The sequence below is a fragment of the Carlito syrichta genome, unplaced genomic scaffold (genome assembly GCF_000164805.1).
Source record: "Carlito syrichta isolate Samal-C Ts95f unplaced genomic scaffold, Tarsius_syrichta-2.0.1 Scaffold316494, whole genome shotgun sequence".
Taxonomy (NCBI): Eukaryota; Metazoa; Chordata; class Mammalia; order Primates; family Tarsiidae; genus Carlito; species Carlito syrichta.
In genome coordinates this window covers 302,698-321,041 of record NW_007260590.1, presented here as the reverse complement: position 1 = coordinate 321,041, position 18,344 = coordinate 302,698, and the positions used below count along the sequence as shown (strand labels likewise).

Sequence of the window (18,344 nt, the reverse complement as noted above, 5' to 3'; positions counted from 1 at the left end):
AGCTAGAAAATTTCTTTGGGAAATGAGGGCATTCAAAAAATACCTGTGTATATTAAAGAATTTTGAAATCCACATACATGCCTGGGGCAGGATGCATGTTCAGAAAAGAACTAAAAAGACCTTAAGCTTTCACTGTTGACTGACCTTTAGGTTCAATATAAGTAGGAAGCAAATGCTAATGCAGACTTATAAAGGACCTGCTTAAGGGTTCAAGGAGTGCCCCAGCACAAAGCCAATGCATGAAGACTGGGAGCAGTGCTTTTTGTTTTTGTGTTGCTTTGTTTGCTTTTTAAAGTGCTGACATTTAATGAAATCTGTCAAAACACTAGCTAAATATAAGATAAACCAATTTCAGTGATCATACATGACAAGGAATACAATTTTTGCAGAAATCATTTGGAAAAGTTACTAAACCAACAGATGACAGTAGTCTTCAATAATCAAGAAGATCAAACTGTGGGGAAGGTGGAGAATCCTATTTGCAGAGCTACCACATTACAGTATCCAAATGTCAAGTTTTAGAAAACAATAAAAGCAAAAATCATGACATATACAAAGAAATAGAAAGATAAAGGGAAAAACTATACTAACAGAAATTGTCCAGTAAGAAGTCCAGGCATTGGACTTACTCTTTAAATAGATAGTTTAAATCAACTGTCATAAATATGCTCAAAGAGCTAAAGGAAAACAAGAAAAGGAAATATAAATAAATAAGAATGTGAATAGTGAGTAGAAATAACAGCACTTTACTGTCAATTATTCTATTTAACTTATTTATATGCCCGTTGATGATCATTTGTAAACCTCTACTAGAGTACAATCTCGAAGAAAGCAAAGATCTCTATTTTCTGGTCACTAGCACCACAGTGTCTAACAAATAGTATACAGTCAGCATTTGTAACTGCCTAAATGAATGGCCTTTTTCACATCCTACAGCCCATTACTTATACCTCCGCAAAATACAGAAACATTAATGATGATTTGATGACACTGAAAACATCCCTTCACCAGGGGGAGGAAGAAAGACAGAGGGATGGAAGTGAATATAATGACAGGGAGGAAAGTTGCCTGTGATATATTTGGAGGAACAGTCTTGTAATCCTGAGTACACATTTTATGTACACAACCAGTTGTCAATTGGGCAAGGATTCTGTACAATTCATGATTTATTTTAAGGAAAAAATCTTCCCAGTTTCAGATGTGCAAATTCAATAAAACCCCAAAATAATATAATTTGTGTCAAATTTTCTAGACCTGAAAAATGTTGTATCAAGACACTGCATTCTGCTTTTTTACTCAAAATTTAGATTATCAATATTTATAGACTTTTAATTTCAACACAAAGGGTATTTGTTTAAAATATTAAATTTCTCTCTCTCCCTCTCTTTCATGTACTCTGTCATGCTCTGTTTTGCAATGTTTTTACCAATCAATGAATCACAAGTTGTACAGATTTCACAATTGTAAGAATATCACTTAGCTTAGATTTTCCTTTAAGGACAATCCTTGCATGGACATTTTTACATAGCTCATAATTTATGCAAAAAAAGACTTGTGAAATGGCTTGATTTTATAATAAAAATTTACCAAACTAATATTACCTATGGTGACAAATATAGGCTTATAAAGTGAAGGTGACAATCTATCTTGAAGCTATCTGAAATCATACTCTACAGAAGTATGACCTACTCTATAGTTCATATATTTAAGAAAATCATCATTATTTTGTAAAATTCATTCATTCAACAAGAATTTTGTGAGAGTCTATTAATTTACAGGTATCATTTAAGTGCTGGGCATACAGAAATAAATAAGATGGGTATATTTCTAAGAATACCTTAGGTTGCATGTAACAAAATATCTAGTTTAAAAGCAGTTTAAAGACAAGCGTGATTTTCCTAACATAAGAATAAATCCTAATATGGATAATTCTAGGATTGATTCAACAGCTTCAGTAAGACATCATGGTCCCAGGATTTTTCTGTCTGTTTTCTCTGCCTTCCTCTAGTATCGACATTTTCTCCCCTTATTGTTGAGATGACTGTAGTAGCTTAAAGTGTCCTGTCCTCACAGGATAATGCAACAAAAACATGATAAGAACGAAGTGGAAGATTTCCTCCTTATTGCCTTGGACAATCACAGTTTATGACCTCTTTTACTTCTAAGGTGTCCTCATTCGGATAATTTATATAATTGCCTTATTAATATGCCTCTATTTTTCTAAAGGAGAAAAATGCTTCCAGAAATTCCCTCAGAAAATGTCCTCATGTGTCCCAATGGTCAGAATTAAGTCAACTGTTCCTACACTAACTGCAGGGAAGGGTGAGTAAGCCAGCATTTGGCAATAAACCAACACAGTGAAAGGAGCTTTTTGCTGGCCAAAAAGAAGTTCAAGAGAATGACTGTTGGGTGAAGTCAGGAGCAACAGACACAAATGACCAGTCCACAGTCTCACAGAGTTAAGTGGAATTTCATCAAGCCTCACAGTCTGAAGGAGCAACGGGAATAATATCATCCATGTCCCACCTAGTCCACTGATATTTTCCCACATGGTTCCTACAGAATGTCCACTCATGGATGCCACACACATTCTCTTGAAAGAGCCCACTGAGTATCTCCCTTCTTCCTATGAACTATTGTTTTCTTTTGGGTATCCTCTGGTCACAGTGGCACTGCCAAGCACCATGTTTTACACAGATACTGGAATTTCTTGCTTTGCACTGCTGTCAAGACACTACTCATGGTGTCAAAGTTGCTCAAAGATCTATGTCAAAGTAGGGGAGAATGACTCTCTTCATGTATTGCACTCAATTAGAATATTCCAAAGCATTGATGTTAGTGTCCTAATAGCTACCAAAGTCTTTAGTGAAATATAGCTTGAGATAGACATGACTTAGGATCATCAATATTCAGTTCTCCTTTATTTCCATAAATAAACTCCCTTGAAGAGAAAACTTGCCATGATTTGCTTTTTGGTCAATGAAATAAGAGGAAAAATAGTTAATACCCCTTTTGAGTAAAAGCATTTATGAGTAGCATGTGTATCTGCCACGCTCTTTCCAAAAAAAAAAAAAAAAAAGAACATGCTGAAGGAAAGGTCCCATGAAATTGAAGCAGCCTACTGTGCTGAACACACATAGGAAGGAGAACTGCTCAGGGAAGTCTCCTGGTACCATAGCAGACATATATAGGTGAGAGATATTTGTTTGCTCATTAGTCCATTTACAGCATATTTGTTACTACAGTGTAGCTTAGCTCATTCAGAGAGAATCATTCTTACGTATGGTCTGACTGTTCCCTATGGGATTCAATGTATGAGTCCAGTGGTTTATAGCCTTGGAAGAGGGAAATTTGTTCCTTTATTTTGACAGCTAAAACACTCTAACTGAGCCTGGCTCATCTTGCCTTTCTTCCTTTAGAAGAAGTTCTCTCTCTAAGGTCTTCTCAATTCTCAAAAAAATTTCCTCTTTGGAGGGCGACCAGATAGTTTGTTTGCATTTTCCAGGTATATCTGAATCTATCATTTATTTAATTTTTCCCTTTCCTTTACATTGTTTTATATGCATTCTTGACCTCCAGGACTTGCTTACAAAGGATGAATCTATCATTTATACCCCACTTAATACCCTTGGTATATACAAAGAATAATGGGTTATGTGTGACAAATGATTTGTAAGTAGAATAGACACTGAAGGCCTGACAAGCTGCGATAAGGAACAAGGTTGAGGTGATAAGAGAGGGGAAGCATTATAGGGTAGATGAGACTTATGGTGGGGCTTGGAGAATGCATAGGTCTCATTGAAGACAAATTTTTAAAAAAGAGGAAAAGAAAAAGTAGAGGGGAATCAATTTGGAGTAAATGACATTTGAACAAATGTAATCCAGAAATGATAAAAGACAGAACAAAAGTCCCAGAAGCAAGCGGTCTTCATGTTCAGCCACACTGTCAAGTCGTTTGGTTTGCAAGTTTCAGAAACCCACTCTGAAGTATCTTATACAAATACCAGGAGTTTGTAAATTTATAAAAATAAATTCAGATTCAACATTCTGGCACAGGAGAGCCCAGGAGCTCTGAAGATGTCTTTGGAATTTGGTATCCTCTCCTCCAGCATCCAGCTTTCTCCTATTGTCAGGCTTGCTCTTTTATGAAGGTGTGTTCTAACAGCTCTGAGTTGACACCCTTTTAACTTAGTAACTTTAAGACAAAAAAGGTGAGACCCTTTTTCTCAAGAGCTCTAGTAACTATTTAGGAATTAGATAATAAAACCATGGTCTGCTTTCAGTTCTGAGTTAATTTCGAAACAATTGTTATTGTGGCCAGCTCTGGGCCTGTTCCCAGAGCCAAGGCCATGAATCAGATCCATCTAAACAACATGAGTTGACAGTGGAGTGTGGAGTTCTTCAGGTGAAAAGGTGGGTGTTGGGTAGGCAGAAATAATAATCATCACGTGAGCCTGACTCTTAGACTGTTCCTCCTAGGAAGTACCTTAGGAGTAATTTTGCTGTAATCCTTTGTCTTAGATATGAGAATATTAAGCCCTAGAAAAGGAAAGCCCAAATGAAAACACAGTGTGTTGGAAGCCTAATAATCAAATGTAATTAGGACCTTCAATTGGTAAGTTAATGAGAAATTTATGTTAGTAATGAATCATTAAAAATACATGAATATACTAAATATTTTAATATGAAATCCATACGCATATACACAGGTGAGAGAGCAACAGAGCAAGAGAGACTTGTCAATCTTTGGATGTGGGATCAAGGGACTTTCTGTGAACATGCATCTCCTAACTGGCCTCTGTCATAATGTGGAAAATAAAATCAACAATAATGTAGTCCAGCTTCATGGTGTTTAATGCGAAATGAAAACTTAAAGGTAGTTGCACAGCTATCTAAGTGCAGTATTTTTTTCTTGTGTTTATTATTTCCTCTCCAATATTTTACTATTGTCTTGTCCACAACTAGTAGTGATGATATACCACATATTTTCAAAGCATTCTGATTATTTTCTTTTAAAACATGTCTTTTTTATTTTTTCTCTCCCTCCACTCACTTCACTGTTTTATATACTTGTAATTACATTAAATAATTATGGTAACATGTATTACTTGAATAAGTTGATTTAGAAACAAAAATGGCAAATTCTTGGTAACTAAAATAATAAACTGTAGACACAGTAAAGATCAGTCCACCAAATGTGAGGATTCAGTGTGCTGGGGTATCTCAGAAAGTATGTCTTAAAAAGAGAATGGATTTTGTTGTTGTTGTTGGCTTAAAAATTTGCCCGTTAGGAAATTATTAGCGTCCTTTTAAGTAAAGTCAGTGAAAAGAGTGTCTATCATGTTTGACAGGAAACAATGTGACTCAAAACCTGGGCTTCTATACATGTAAAGTAACCAATAATTTATTCCTCTCAGATCTTTGTTATGTGGGTTGTAGATTTCTGATCACATTACTTACCACTTGCTCAAGGCCAATAATCTCTGGTTTAAGCACCACAAGATTAAAAATAAGATGGTGCTATTCTCCACACAGTTGTTCTGATCTTGATCTGCTCAACCTTCCTTCCTCAGTCCATTCTATTAGCAGAAATAGCAGTCTGGAAACGACATTCCCACTTTTGTATTTAAGACAAAAGTCAGCTTTCTCTGCACTTCCTACTTTCTGGGGAGTCAGAACTGAGGCTTTCCATGTATTTTGCAACATCTCAACAAAGCACTTAGTTGAGTCATCAGGTCAACTGCATAGGCAGTCTCTCCAAAATCGAAAAGAAAAGCAAAATGAACAAAGTAGGCAAGAGGCATGCCCAAAGGATACAAAAGGAAAAGGGTTCAAACCCACCTCAGAAGGTTCTAGTGGATTACTGAATTAGAATGTTAAGTACATTTTTGTACTAAACTACCTTTGGGGGAAAAAACTGTAAAAAAGAAAAAAAAAGATCATTTGGATAAATATTTTCCTCATCCAGAGAAAACTTAAAATTTATACAAATGAGTACTTCTTTGCACATTCAGCTATTGCAACACATCCATAGATAATAGAAAGAAGAATCTATTTTTTAAATGTACTATGTTCTAGGTTCTCTGATAAATATCAGGCACTGAGAAATAAAGATTGAGAATCACAAGGAATCCAAGAGCTGTAGGCACTGCCCTCAAAGCAGTTCAAACTCTGTGAGTGGTGAGTGTGAGTAGATGAATATAATTAGAGCTTGCTGTGAAGGGAGTATGTGACATGTTTTTGGACCAGGGGTGCAATGAATTTGCTTTGGGAGGGATAGCATAGACATTTTCTTGGTGAAGCAAAGAAATCTTTAAAAAGGATTAATAATTTGATTAGAATCTTGGAAACAACGTATTTTCCAGTTCAATAAGAAATAGGGAAATGGAAAAGTTTGTGCCGTAGGCAGTGAAAGGAGGTGATGTGAATATCTCAGGAATCTTGAGCAGTCTGGAGGGGCTTGAGCTACCCACCTGAACTTAGACCCTCCAAACCTTTATTTTGACCTACATTGTATCTTGTCTTCCTGGTCTTTCTTCTTTCTTTGCATTTTAGTAATCTACATACTGGTTTTTAGGAAAAGGTACTTTATCATAATTATTATAATATAATATTTTATAATTCATATTTTTTCTCTATCTTCTCCTCCATATTAGATGTAAGACCTGGTCTAGATTAACATCTGCCATATCTCCACGTGTAGATCAGTGTCTAATACACTGATGGAGGTCATAACAAACATTTTGGGAAAGATATAACGAAAGAAATTGTCATGGCATGCAGGATCTCACTGCCCTCTTATAAAACAAGGTGGTGGGGCCAAAAGGCATATATACTGCTGAAAATAGCATTGTAGTTCAAAGCAATATCTTCTTTTTTGGTTTTTCCTCCCATTCACCTAGCAAAATGCTGTGACATGGGTAGAACACTCCAGGTAATCAAGGAAAGTAAAAGTAGGGCATTTCTAAATTGGAGCCTGAGATATTTTAGTTTAGTTCTTCACAGCTTTGATCTTTCTAGTTTTAGTAAAAATAAAAATTTCATTCAACTGTGAGTAAAAGTTATAAAATCCTTTTTTAAAAAGCTGGCTTTTTAATGCTGAGCCCAGAGTATGTTTTGCCTAGTCCCACATATTGCAAGTTTTATTCACAAACCAAGCTGTTCTATAGACCCATTTGAAAATCATCACCAATTATGAGTCATTATACTTATCTTTGAAAATGCACTCTTTATTACACTAGCTTCCTAATGTTAATGATTATGGCAGGATGAAAAGATGCTGGTCCATGACCCTTGTTGGCTGTAATTAGAGGATGCTTAGGACGGCCTACTCTCAGAGAAGCAGAGCATTTTTGGAGGGCAAAGAATTGAAGGTGACTTGGGAACTTTGTGTTCTGATGACTTCCTGAGGGGTGGAGGGGATTACTGAAAGTCCTAGTTAATGGGGAAACACACAAGTGAGGAAAACGCCAGGGATTCCTTGGTTCATCAATGCAGAGAAAATAAAAATTATAGAAGTGTTTTGACTCAGGAGCTGGAGGAGTGCTGCCAAGTTCTAGAGACATTCTCTAGATCTCCTATGAGTACCAGGTAGCCAGTGAGACCACAGCCCGCCTTCCCAGTGCTTGGCCCCTATCATCTTAAATTGGAAGGCAGGGGGAACTGTATGGTTGGCTAAGAGATACTGAGGCTACGTATTTTATTGACAGGACAAATACAGAGAGAAGATAAAGCTACTTTCACAGAGACAATGAACTTTGAAGCCCTTTGGCCTAAAACAATTTATTATTTTGTATATGCATATTCAGAAAACACTAGTGAAAAATCCAGATGTTTGTTGAACATACTCACAATGTGGATTTAAAGGGAAAAAATGTGGATTATTGACTGACTTTTTCCTATTTACATCTGAGGATATAGTATTAAACAATGCAGTCAAAGACAAAGGGATGTAGCAGTATTATGGATATTTAAAGGAGTTCTTGTCCAGCACAATCTAATACAAAATATTCACCGAACAGGGAAAAATAAAAATAAAAAAGAAACAAAGAAACAATCAAACATTTCTAGACAGGATAGGAGAACATATTTGCTCATATAGAATATGCTCCATTTATAATTTTATTTTAGAATATTTCATAGCTTTGTTCAGAAGCCTTAGTACAAATGAATGCATTTATTTTTCTTTTCTTTCTTTCTTTTTCTTTCTTTCTTTTTTTTTTTTTTTGAGTTGGAGTCTCACTTTGTCACCCAGACTGGAGTGCAGTGGCGGTCCCGGTCACCCAGCCTCGACCTGCTGAGGTCTGGCGATCCTTCCGCCTCAGTCTTCCGAATAGCCAGAATGACAGGCGTGCGCTACCATGCCCGGCTGATTTTTTTTTTTGATTTATTGTAGAGATGATGTCTCGCTGCCCAGGCGGGTCTCGAACCTGTGGGTTCAGGCAATCCACCCACCTCAGCCTCCCAAAGGCACGGGATTACAGGCTGAGCCACTGAGCCTGGCTTTTTTTTAACTTTCTTAGGCATGACACTGTAAATGCATAGCTATAATCTTTTTTGTTGTTGTTTTGAGTTGGAGTCTCACTCTGTCGCCCAGACTGGAGTGCAGTGGCCGCTCCCAGCCACCGCAGTCTCGACCTGATCCTTCCGCCTCAGCCTTCCGAGTAGCCGGAATTACCGGCATGTGCTACCACGCCCAGCTGATTTTTTTCTTTATTGTAGAGATGAGGTCTCGCTGTCCAGGCGGGTCTTGAACCCGCGGGCTCAGGCAATCCACTCACCTCAGCCTCCCAAAGGCACGGGATTACAGGCTGAGCCACCAAGCCCGGCTAGCCACAATCTTAATGTTCCATCTGCTATGAAAATAAACAAATCTTGGCTACTTTTTGTAACAATGCATCTAGACAATATGGCTAGATAGAAGACATGGCATTTTTTAGATGGTCACAAGAAAATCTTTACCTTTCTCTGGGCAGGAATGGAAAGCTTTTTGTAAACTATTGATGTTCTATCACATCTCAGTATTTTTTTTTATCAATAACATTTCTCCCCCATTTTATTTTTTGGGGTCATTATTTTCTTTTTGCTAGCTAATGATGCTGTTTTGGGTCTAATTTTCCTGTACTCCCTTATATGTACCCCAAAATAGTATTTTCTTTCAAGAATTAACAAAAAATTGTGCAATAACTAGTAAATTCTTAAAATATCATGTACTGGCAATTATAACAATGGAGTATGGGCATCATGTCTATGCTGCAACTATAGCTTAGCAAGACAGGACCTCAGTTAAGACCCTGAAATTTGTTTATTTGCCTTGATTCTCACCCAGCTCTTGCCTTTCACCTCTCCTTAGAGTCACCTGAGTGAGCTGGCTAACCCCAATCCTATCCCATCTCACATACTCAAATACTCTCCAGACTTTCAGAACAACGTACAAACTCATTTGTGTAGTTTTCAAGATCCTTTGTAAAGCAACTCTGGCAAACTTTCAAAACTATTTTTTGCCATGTCCTTATGTGGTCTGTAATTCCTCCATTCATCCACACTTACAGTTGAGAGAACCGTAATAGGGTATACCATAAACTTAGGTTAAGAGCATGCTATAACCCAATAAATATGTAATCAGTTTGTGGACAATAGCACAGCCATTTTAGTTTTCTGCTTTAAAATATAACCTGTAGCTGTTTAAAGTTTCAGTTATGGGAAAAACTGCAAAGCTCCAGTTCAAGTTTCAACCCCTTCCCTTGACCCACTTTCCCCTTGGCAACAATCAATCAGGTGCCAGGGGAAAATCACCTAAAGTTTCCAAATGTCTCTGCAACTTCCCCAGCTAGTGGGCCAAGCTCAGCCCGAGTCAAGCTAGCCAATCCTCCACGACTGAGCTGACCACCAGAGGTTACTACCCAATTAAATGGTAACAAGACTGGAAAGTTCCCCCAAACTCCTCCTCCTTTTGTGTAAAAACATAAAAGTGTCTGCTTAAGGAAGTCAGGGTCTCTGGGTGTACTCCGCTGTGTCGGTTGTCGACAGAGATCCAGGCTTGAGCTTGCAAATAAAGACCCTCTTGAACTTTCATCGGAATTGGCTCTTGGTGATCTCTCGGATTGAACTTTTGGCCACTACACAGTAACTTAAAAACAATTGAGCACCTATGATTTTCAGCAAAAATCTAAATATTGGGGGTGCAATGGAGCACAATACATTTCTAGATAGAGAAAAGTAAAGAAGTAGCTACAATGGTAGGGGATATGGGGGTGCCACAGCAGTAGAAAGTGCTCTTAATCCAGACTTGGTTGGAGTGGGATGGCCACAGATTGTTTTCAAGCAAAGTTAATATCCAAGCCAAGACCCAGAGGATAAATAGGATCCAATCAACCAAGCACTATAGTAATGATTAGTACTCCAAAAGAAAAAAAAGGGGTTTCCCAACATCGTGTAGATAGGAATATTCTTGAAGTAGAAGAATTTCAAGATGGTTGACATCTAGGGCTGTGCTGTTGAATGAACTACTTGTATTTCCCCCAATGTGACCTGCCATCTCATTGTTCCCATCTCCCAAGGTGTTTTCTCCTCCTCAGCTGATGAGCTCTCAGTGTCATCACTTCCTACGTCTAAGGATGCCTTCTGGAACCACACCTGCCTGGGGAAACTTTCATTGTATTTTTTTTTTAATGCCCTACCCTTTACTGCTCTTACCAAGTTTTCTATGTGAAATAGTCATGGGCTATTTTCTGACACCTTCATCCAGCTCTGTATGCTTTGAGGGCAAGAATTTTTAGTCTCAGTCTTTTGTTATTCTGACTGTTAACCCGGAGTGAGGCACACAGCAGATATACACTGAGTTAAAGGGAGTGGAGATAGTTAAAATGTTGTTCTTTCTTCTTGTAACTCATTCTGCAAATGCACTGGTCTGAAGTGCAAGATAGGTAATCTTTTCCAGACGTGTATTAAGGAATGGAATTAATTCAAAACCTCCCAATGAAAACATGAGTGACTCATGGGATCCTTATCTCCTCTAGATAACAGAAAGGAAACAGTGACAGAACCACAACCTGATTTGTTTAAAAAGGCCTACATAGACCATGCAGCCTTCTAGGGAGAATAACTAATTAGATCGGAGTGAAGAGAGAATAGGAAGAAATGCAAATATTTGATTCTTTTTTGAGTGAGAGTATAGAGTTCTTTTTAATGTGCAAAGCATGTTTTAGGGAATCTTTGGAGACTTGGCCTTCAGAAAAGGAGCACAAAAGAGGATATCAGCAGAGGAGTTCCTTTTTCTTACACAGTGTCTTCTTTTAGAAATAACTTTTCTTTTCAAATTAAAGCAGGGCATGCATTGTAATCAACAAGTTGCATTAGATTGGGAGGTACCGGAAACCTTCTTCCACTTCTGCCTCCCCAAAAATGTTTTTGTTGTGACAAGGAAGGCAAAGTAAAAGATAGGGGCATAAGTTTAGGAAGGCAACAGAAAGAGAGAAAGAGCAAAACATCCTAAGGAGGTGAGGTGATGCTGGTGCCTGAAGGAGGAAATATGTTTGTATCATTACAGTCCCCCTGGGCTGGAAAGGGCCTCCAGAGGTAATAGGGGGAACGGACCCTTCTAGCTATTCTGCTAAGAAAGTAATGGATATGCAACAAAGGGAAAGTAGTCTTTAGAAAAACGTAGCTGACTTAAACAGACTGGAGTGTGCTATTATTTCACTTTTTATTCATGGTAACACTCTCCCCTCAGAAAGCTCCTGTGGCATGAATGAAAACAATGTTAATTGTGATATTATAAAACTAATGTGATCTCTTCAAAAGAGGAGTATCAACTAAAAGAACAGACCAGGTGTGTGCCTTCCTTTGCATCTAATGGCTCCAAGTTTGAAGCTACCCTACACACATTTTGTAAAACTGCCAAAGGGATATTCAAAGGGATACATGATTTGACCACCTACCATAGCACCAGTCACTCTCTTAGCATATCACACTGCTGACAAAACCCATACCTTCCACAGTTGCTCGCTTGGGCTGGATGGTGATGGCTCCTTCTGCGATCTCTTCATGCTGGTGCAGTGGGTTTATTTTGGATCCCCAGCTGTCTGATCCCACCCAAAGAAAATGGCCTACTTGGTCAGCTCTTTTAGCTGCTGCAAGGATCTGCCTGTGGAAAGGAATATGAAAAGGTGTATTAATAATAAAGACCATTGCTTAATCATATGCATGCTAGGAGTCAAGCAAAAGGAAAGCAAGTCATTCTTTCTCAAAAAGTAAATCATCAATTAAAAAAAGTATGATAAAAGATTCATATTTTAATATATAAAGAGATTTTGTAAATCAATAAGAAATAAGTCAAAGTATCTTGAAGAAATAAAGGACATTAAACATCAAAAGATAAAAGGAAAAATATAAATGTCCAAAAAGCTAGAAATACATATGTACATACAGCAAAAGAGTAGAAATGTAAATTAGACCAAGAAACCAAATTCACTTCTTGTATTGGTTCAAATATTTGTTTTGTGAGTGTTGGCTTGGGACTGGAGAAATGAGCACTCTTCATTCACTACTGGGGGCATGTATTATCTCTGGAAAGCAATATGCTTATAAAGTTCTTAAATTATTTATTAAAATAAACAGAACTCCATGCTGAATGTGAAACATTTACATCTATGTTTATGAATGAAAGCAGCATATAAATAATAAGACAACAAGGGAAAATCAAAGAATAAAAGGATATTAATACATGGAAAAATTGTTGCAATAGTATTTATGGATGAAGAGGGGATGGAAATAACTACATGTGCAGAACAGAAAAAGCTACAACTGGGGCCTCTTTGATGGGTAATACCATAGAAGATATGGTTTTTTGCTTCTCATTATTTGGGAGCACCAGGAATCACAGAGGGACAGGGCTAAATGCAAGAAGATTGGCTGACATATTATATATGAGATGGCAAAATGCAAGTTCTCCTCCTGTTTCTTCCAGGTAGAAAATGGAATGATGACCTTCTACTGAAAGTGTAAGGCATAGTTTCTGATATTGTGAACACTCAAACAGTAAAAAGTCGAAAAGAGATGTTGTGTTAAACCTCGGGCTGGAGCTGGTAGGGAATGATTAAAAGTCAGTATATTAGAAGATGAAATGGTAAGACACTCTTGGAATCTTTAACTTCTAACAAAATGCTGGGAACCAGGGGTATGTCATCCCAGGCAAAAAAGTTTTTCTGTAAAATCTAAACCCTCTTGGAAAATAGATCTTGGATATCAACATAGAGATTCTCTAATAGAATGACCAATTGGATTCCTGACCAGTCCATTGGGAACCCTATCATACCCATGGACATAGAGCTTATTAATTCCTAACTCAAATGTGTAATTCCAGAAATCACGTATTATTGAGGGAAATCTCCATTGTAAGACAGAAAAAATAGAAAAAAGAAGCTGGTGTGGGGTGAGGCAGAGATAACATATGAAAAATAACAAAATAAACACATTTAAATAATTATCACATCTGAAATAAAGAATTAAAAACCAACAAGAAATAGCCCTTAGTTATGAAAAATATGAAATGAAAATTACATTAGAGAGGATAGAAAGTGAAGAAAATTCTCTAGAAGGCAATAAAAAAACTAGAAAATAAACAAGAAAAGATTAATCACTTTTCTCTGAAGAATCAATCCATGAAGATCTATATCCAACTAACATTTCCAGAATAATTATACAGGGAGATAGAGCACAAATTTTTAAACAATATTTTTTAATAAAAATAATTCAAAAAATTAAATGTATACATTTCTATATTTGAAAAGCTCAACCAACAAAATAATGGAAGAAAAATCAAACATGCCACAAAATATAAGATCTCTGGAAATAATGACAATGTTCTAAAAGCTCTTTGAGAGAAAAGGAGAAGATATGCAGAATATCATCAACCACTCAAGAGAAAAAAAAGATGATAGATAATGGGACAATGGCTTCAAACTCCTGGTGAAAAATGATTTATTTTTAAACCTAGAATTCTAATATTTAACGCATAAAAAATCCCAATTCAAACAGAATTTGCATATTTGTCCAGTGGATCATTTAGATTTTTCCATCCACAATTAGGCTTAAGACTCCCCATAAGTTAAGAGTCCTGTAACTTGTTAGTCTTCAGAGCTATTTGTTGTAAACTAATTATTTGCCAGATATAATATATTTAAAAAGAAATACGAGGCCGTGCATTACTACTCCAACTACTAGTTAAGTGTGGAGGCAAATAAGAACATTTTTAGATATGAAACACAAAAAAAATTTCCTTTAATTTACTCTTTTAAAGAAAACTTTTGGAGGATGTGCTTCAGCAAAATAAGGAAATAAACCAAGATTAAAGATCACTTAGGACTTTCCCCCCCTCCAAAAAAAGTGGTGAAAGAAAGCGAGGGTGAAAGTAAGATAAAAATGATATTGTTTGATCCAAATTAAAACAAAATTATGGAGATGTTAGGAATAAAGTGTGCATAAAAGTGATGAAACTCAGATTATTTTATATATGAACATAAAGGAAAAAGTGACAGGCCTATAACATTAATAGAAAAAATATTCAAGGTAACCATTAAAGTACAAAGGTTATTATATTAACTTCAGAAAAAGCAATTTTTTCCAAAAATAGATCATATCTGAGAAAAAAATATATTTGATACTGTAGTGCATGATACTTACATCATCATAACAATGTTAACACTGATTTTTGTTAAGTGAAAACCTGATAGAATGGTGTTAAGATGATAGAGGAGAGATAAGTGATCTAAATTACCTAAGAGGTATTATTTATGATACTTAAAATTAATAAATTCCAAATAGCAATATCTGTACATTATGCAGATGAGGCAAGAATAAATGGCTTAAAGAGTTAAAATAGCTGCCCAAAGAGAACAGATTGTATAGAAGGATAGGACAGGGGATCAATGTTTTGCATTAAAAGTGTTTTAGTCATATATACTTAATTATTGTAATTATTATATTCATAAAATTAAACACAATCAAATATTCATACTCTTGGCCTAGAGATACCGCTTTTATTAATGTATTCAAAGGAAACAATCAAAAGTACTGTCAAAATGTTTGTTCATTCTTGGAGGCAACCTAAATACACAGCAATAGGAAACTGGCTTAAAAAATGACAATACATCCAAAAAATGAATTATAGAGCAATTAAAAATATACTTAGTTTGGTTTCTACAAGGTATTGTTTTAAAAAAATTCAAATGTTAAAAATTATTGAATTCTAATATAATAAAAGTGGCCAAAAAAGGCCTGTACTGGTGTAACTATGCATTGTTAAAAGCATGGGATTATATGAAGCACAGAAAATATAGAGTGAAATGCAATTTGTCATTAGCAAATTTAGAGAGATATCGATAAAGTTTGAAGAGGATGAAAAAGGTAGGTGGATGGCAAGTACAACAGGAAAAGAAAGACAATGCTGATATTATCTCAGAACGTAGTTCAATTTAAGATATTTCTGAAAAGTTTGGGTCTATTAAGATAAATATGATTAAATCACTAAAAATACTTATGATATGAAAATGATTAATCTATAATGTGAACTACAAAAAATGACATATAACATTCTATGTCATATCTATTCTGTTGGGCAAAAACTTGTGTATATGCAGACACAACTTATTGCAAAAATTAAACTAGAATTTTATTAGTGGTTATTTCTGAGCATTGGAATTGCAGGTTTTATAGGAGAATATTTATAACTATTGCTTGTGATTATTCTCCTTAACCTTTAATTTTTTTAGAAAATTCGGGGCAAGATAAAATTTAAGAGCTTCTTTTATTTAAAATGAATAAATAAATAATGTTTTTTAAAATTTCCCAGAGGGTTTACAATGGGCATGTATTATTTTTATAATCAGAATAAAGAATTTCAGAAAAGGAATTTACTCTTCACTAAAATCTAAATTATCAATACCCATAAGCGATTTAGCACTTATCTCAACTTCAGAATCTAGATATTAATATTTTCTTCCTATTATTCTCTGACAAAGTATTTGAAGTTAATGTTCCAAGAAATCTCAAAATCTACAGTATAAATCTTCTGAAAAAGGAAATAACATAACATTGTGTGTTATCAGTGTACTTCAGATATTAGTGTATTTAAGATCATGTTTTGGAAGAAACTTTTATATGCAGTTGGTTTTTATTACTATGCTTAAGAACTATTATTGACATTATTACCATAAATGACAATGTACAATAATATTCAATGCACAAATAAATCCGATGCCAAAAGAATGGCCATAGTTATGGAGTGGATTATACTAATTTTACATCCAAAATTGAAACCTCACACTACCTGTAAGTAGAGAGCTCTATAACCCATTAGTCACCAGAGCTATTTGCAGTAAATCTTTTATGAACCTTGTACAATCTATTTAAAAATAAACATGAAGCCACAACTTACCAATGTATTACATATTTAGAAAATGTGTAAAAGAGGTACAAAAGGGATTTATGAGGTAATTAGAAGGGTATTAGTAGAGTTTTACAACAACACTGGAGCAGAAGGACAAGAGTAATATTATGAAAACAAAATCTCATAAATAACTAAAACAGGAAGTGAGAAAGAAAATGCCCTAAGAACATTTTGTAAAGAGAGAAATAACGCATTTAAGAGATGGTCAGAATCAATTCCCTGAAGAAGAGTGTGTTTAAAATAGACCTTGAAAACATATACAAGTTCAACCAAGCAGAGAAAGAGAAAAAAAACACCACACGCAAAGGCCACAAAGGAGGAGCAATTAGAACATGTCGGAAGATCAGAGTCATGCACTCTGGGTGTAGAATTGGTGAATGTAGGTGAGGTCTAAAATGCTAAAATGAGACCACATCTTAAATTATTATGAAGTTCAAAGAGAGAAGCTTGTTGTTAAATCACTAAATATAAGGCATTAGACTAAGTATTCCATTCATTCATTCATTCATTCATTCACTCAAAGCCATTTACTGAGTATCTACTCTGTCCTGAGCATGGGAATAGTTACTGAGGATAAAAAAAAAAGTCAAAGGAGGCATCTTCTTCATCCTCATGAGGCTTATAGACTAATGAAGAATACAGACATTAAACAATCCAACAGTGTCCATTGACATGAGCTACAAAATTGAGTTACGCAGAATTTTCCAAAGCTATATTGCTTGTTGAAATCTTCCCTGACAAAGTGACACAAGAGATGGCACTGGGATAATCAAATGAGGAAGGAAGAGTATTCCAGGTAGGGGGAAGAGGACACTTGAAGATCTGGGAGGGAAGAAATACAAATAGCCCCTCAGTCTACAGTAGACAAAATGTGAGGGAACTTAGAATGGAGTAAGATGAGAAAAGTAGGACACAACCAGATTTCTCAAAACAAAGCCCCCAAAGATTTTTGTTGTATGTGTTGGAGAATTGAGGCCCAAAGAAGCTAGAAGTCAGTGGGAGGCATTTGATCAAAGAAAGACAGTGCTCATTGCCTACCTAGCAAAAATTTATCTGTTACAAGTTTAAAACTCTTTTCATTTAACAGTACTGTCACCTGTGGTTAGAGCTTTGTTCTGGGAAGACGGATGGATTCAGGGTCAGTGTGTAGGATACACAGAGCACAGAGAGACACAGGTTTGGGAGGGTGGTGATAAGAACAGTGTAAAAATTCAAGCAGGAACTAATAATGGACTGGCCCTTTAAACTTTACTTTTTATATAAGATATTCATCTTCAAAAGTAAATTATATATTATTTTGAACTACGACACAGACAAAGATTTAAAACACAAAAATATAAATAGAGCAATATTTATATATTTTAAAGAAAGAACGCATTTAGTCTTCAACATTTTCTTTCTAGGAATTTATCTTATAAACACTTTATGTATATTATATTTCCAGACCAGTTGTGGTGGCTCAAGCCTGTACTCCTAGCATTTTGGGAGGCTGATAATGGGAGGATTGCTTGAGCCCAAGAGTTCAAGACCAGTGGACAACAAAGCAAGACCTTGTCTCTCCAAAAAAAGAAAAAAAAAATTAGCTGGGCATGGTGGTGCACACCTGTTTTCCTAGCTACTTGGGAGGCTAATGTAGAAGGATTGCCGAAGCTCTGGAGGCTGAGGCTATAGTAAATTGTGATTGTGCCACTGCACTCTAGCCTGGGTGACAGAGTAAGACCCTGACTTAATACTAATACTAACAGAACAAAATAAAAATTATATTATTATATATTTTATTATATCAATACAATATATTTACATATTGTAGATTGATCTATGCATATCTATAGTTGTGTACACAGATATTTGGAAAAGGAAGTTTATTGCAGCATTATTTATAATTGCAAAAGTCTGT

The 18,344-nt window shown here is 35.8% G+C and overlaps 1 protein-coding gene across 1 annotated transcript in view; it reads right to left on the bottom strand.

Annotated features, from left to right (window-relative positions):
- The window catches only part of LOC103277169 (metabotropic glutamate receptor 7-like), a gene marked incomplete at its 3' end in the record, with an annotated part of 254,759 nt that overhangs the window by 146,001 nt on the left and 90,414 nt on the right, over window positions 1-18,344 (bottom strand). The window contains exon 4 of the mRNA XM_021707312.1: window positions 11,991-12,145. Coding sequence (XP_021562987.1) covers window positions 11,991-12,145 — 155 coding nt within the window. The remainder of the gene's footprint in view (window positions 1-11,990; window positions 12,146-18,344) is intronic.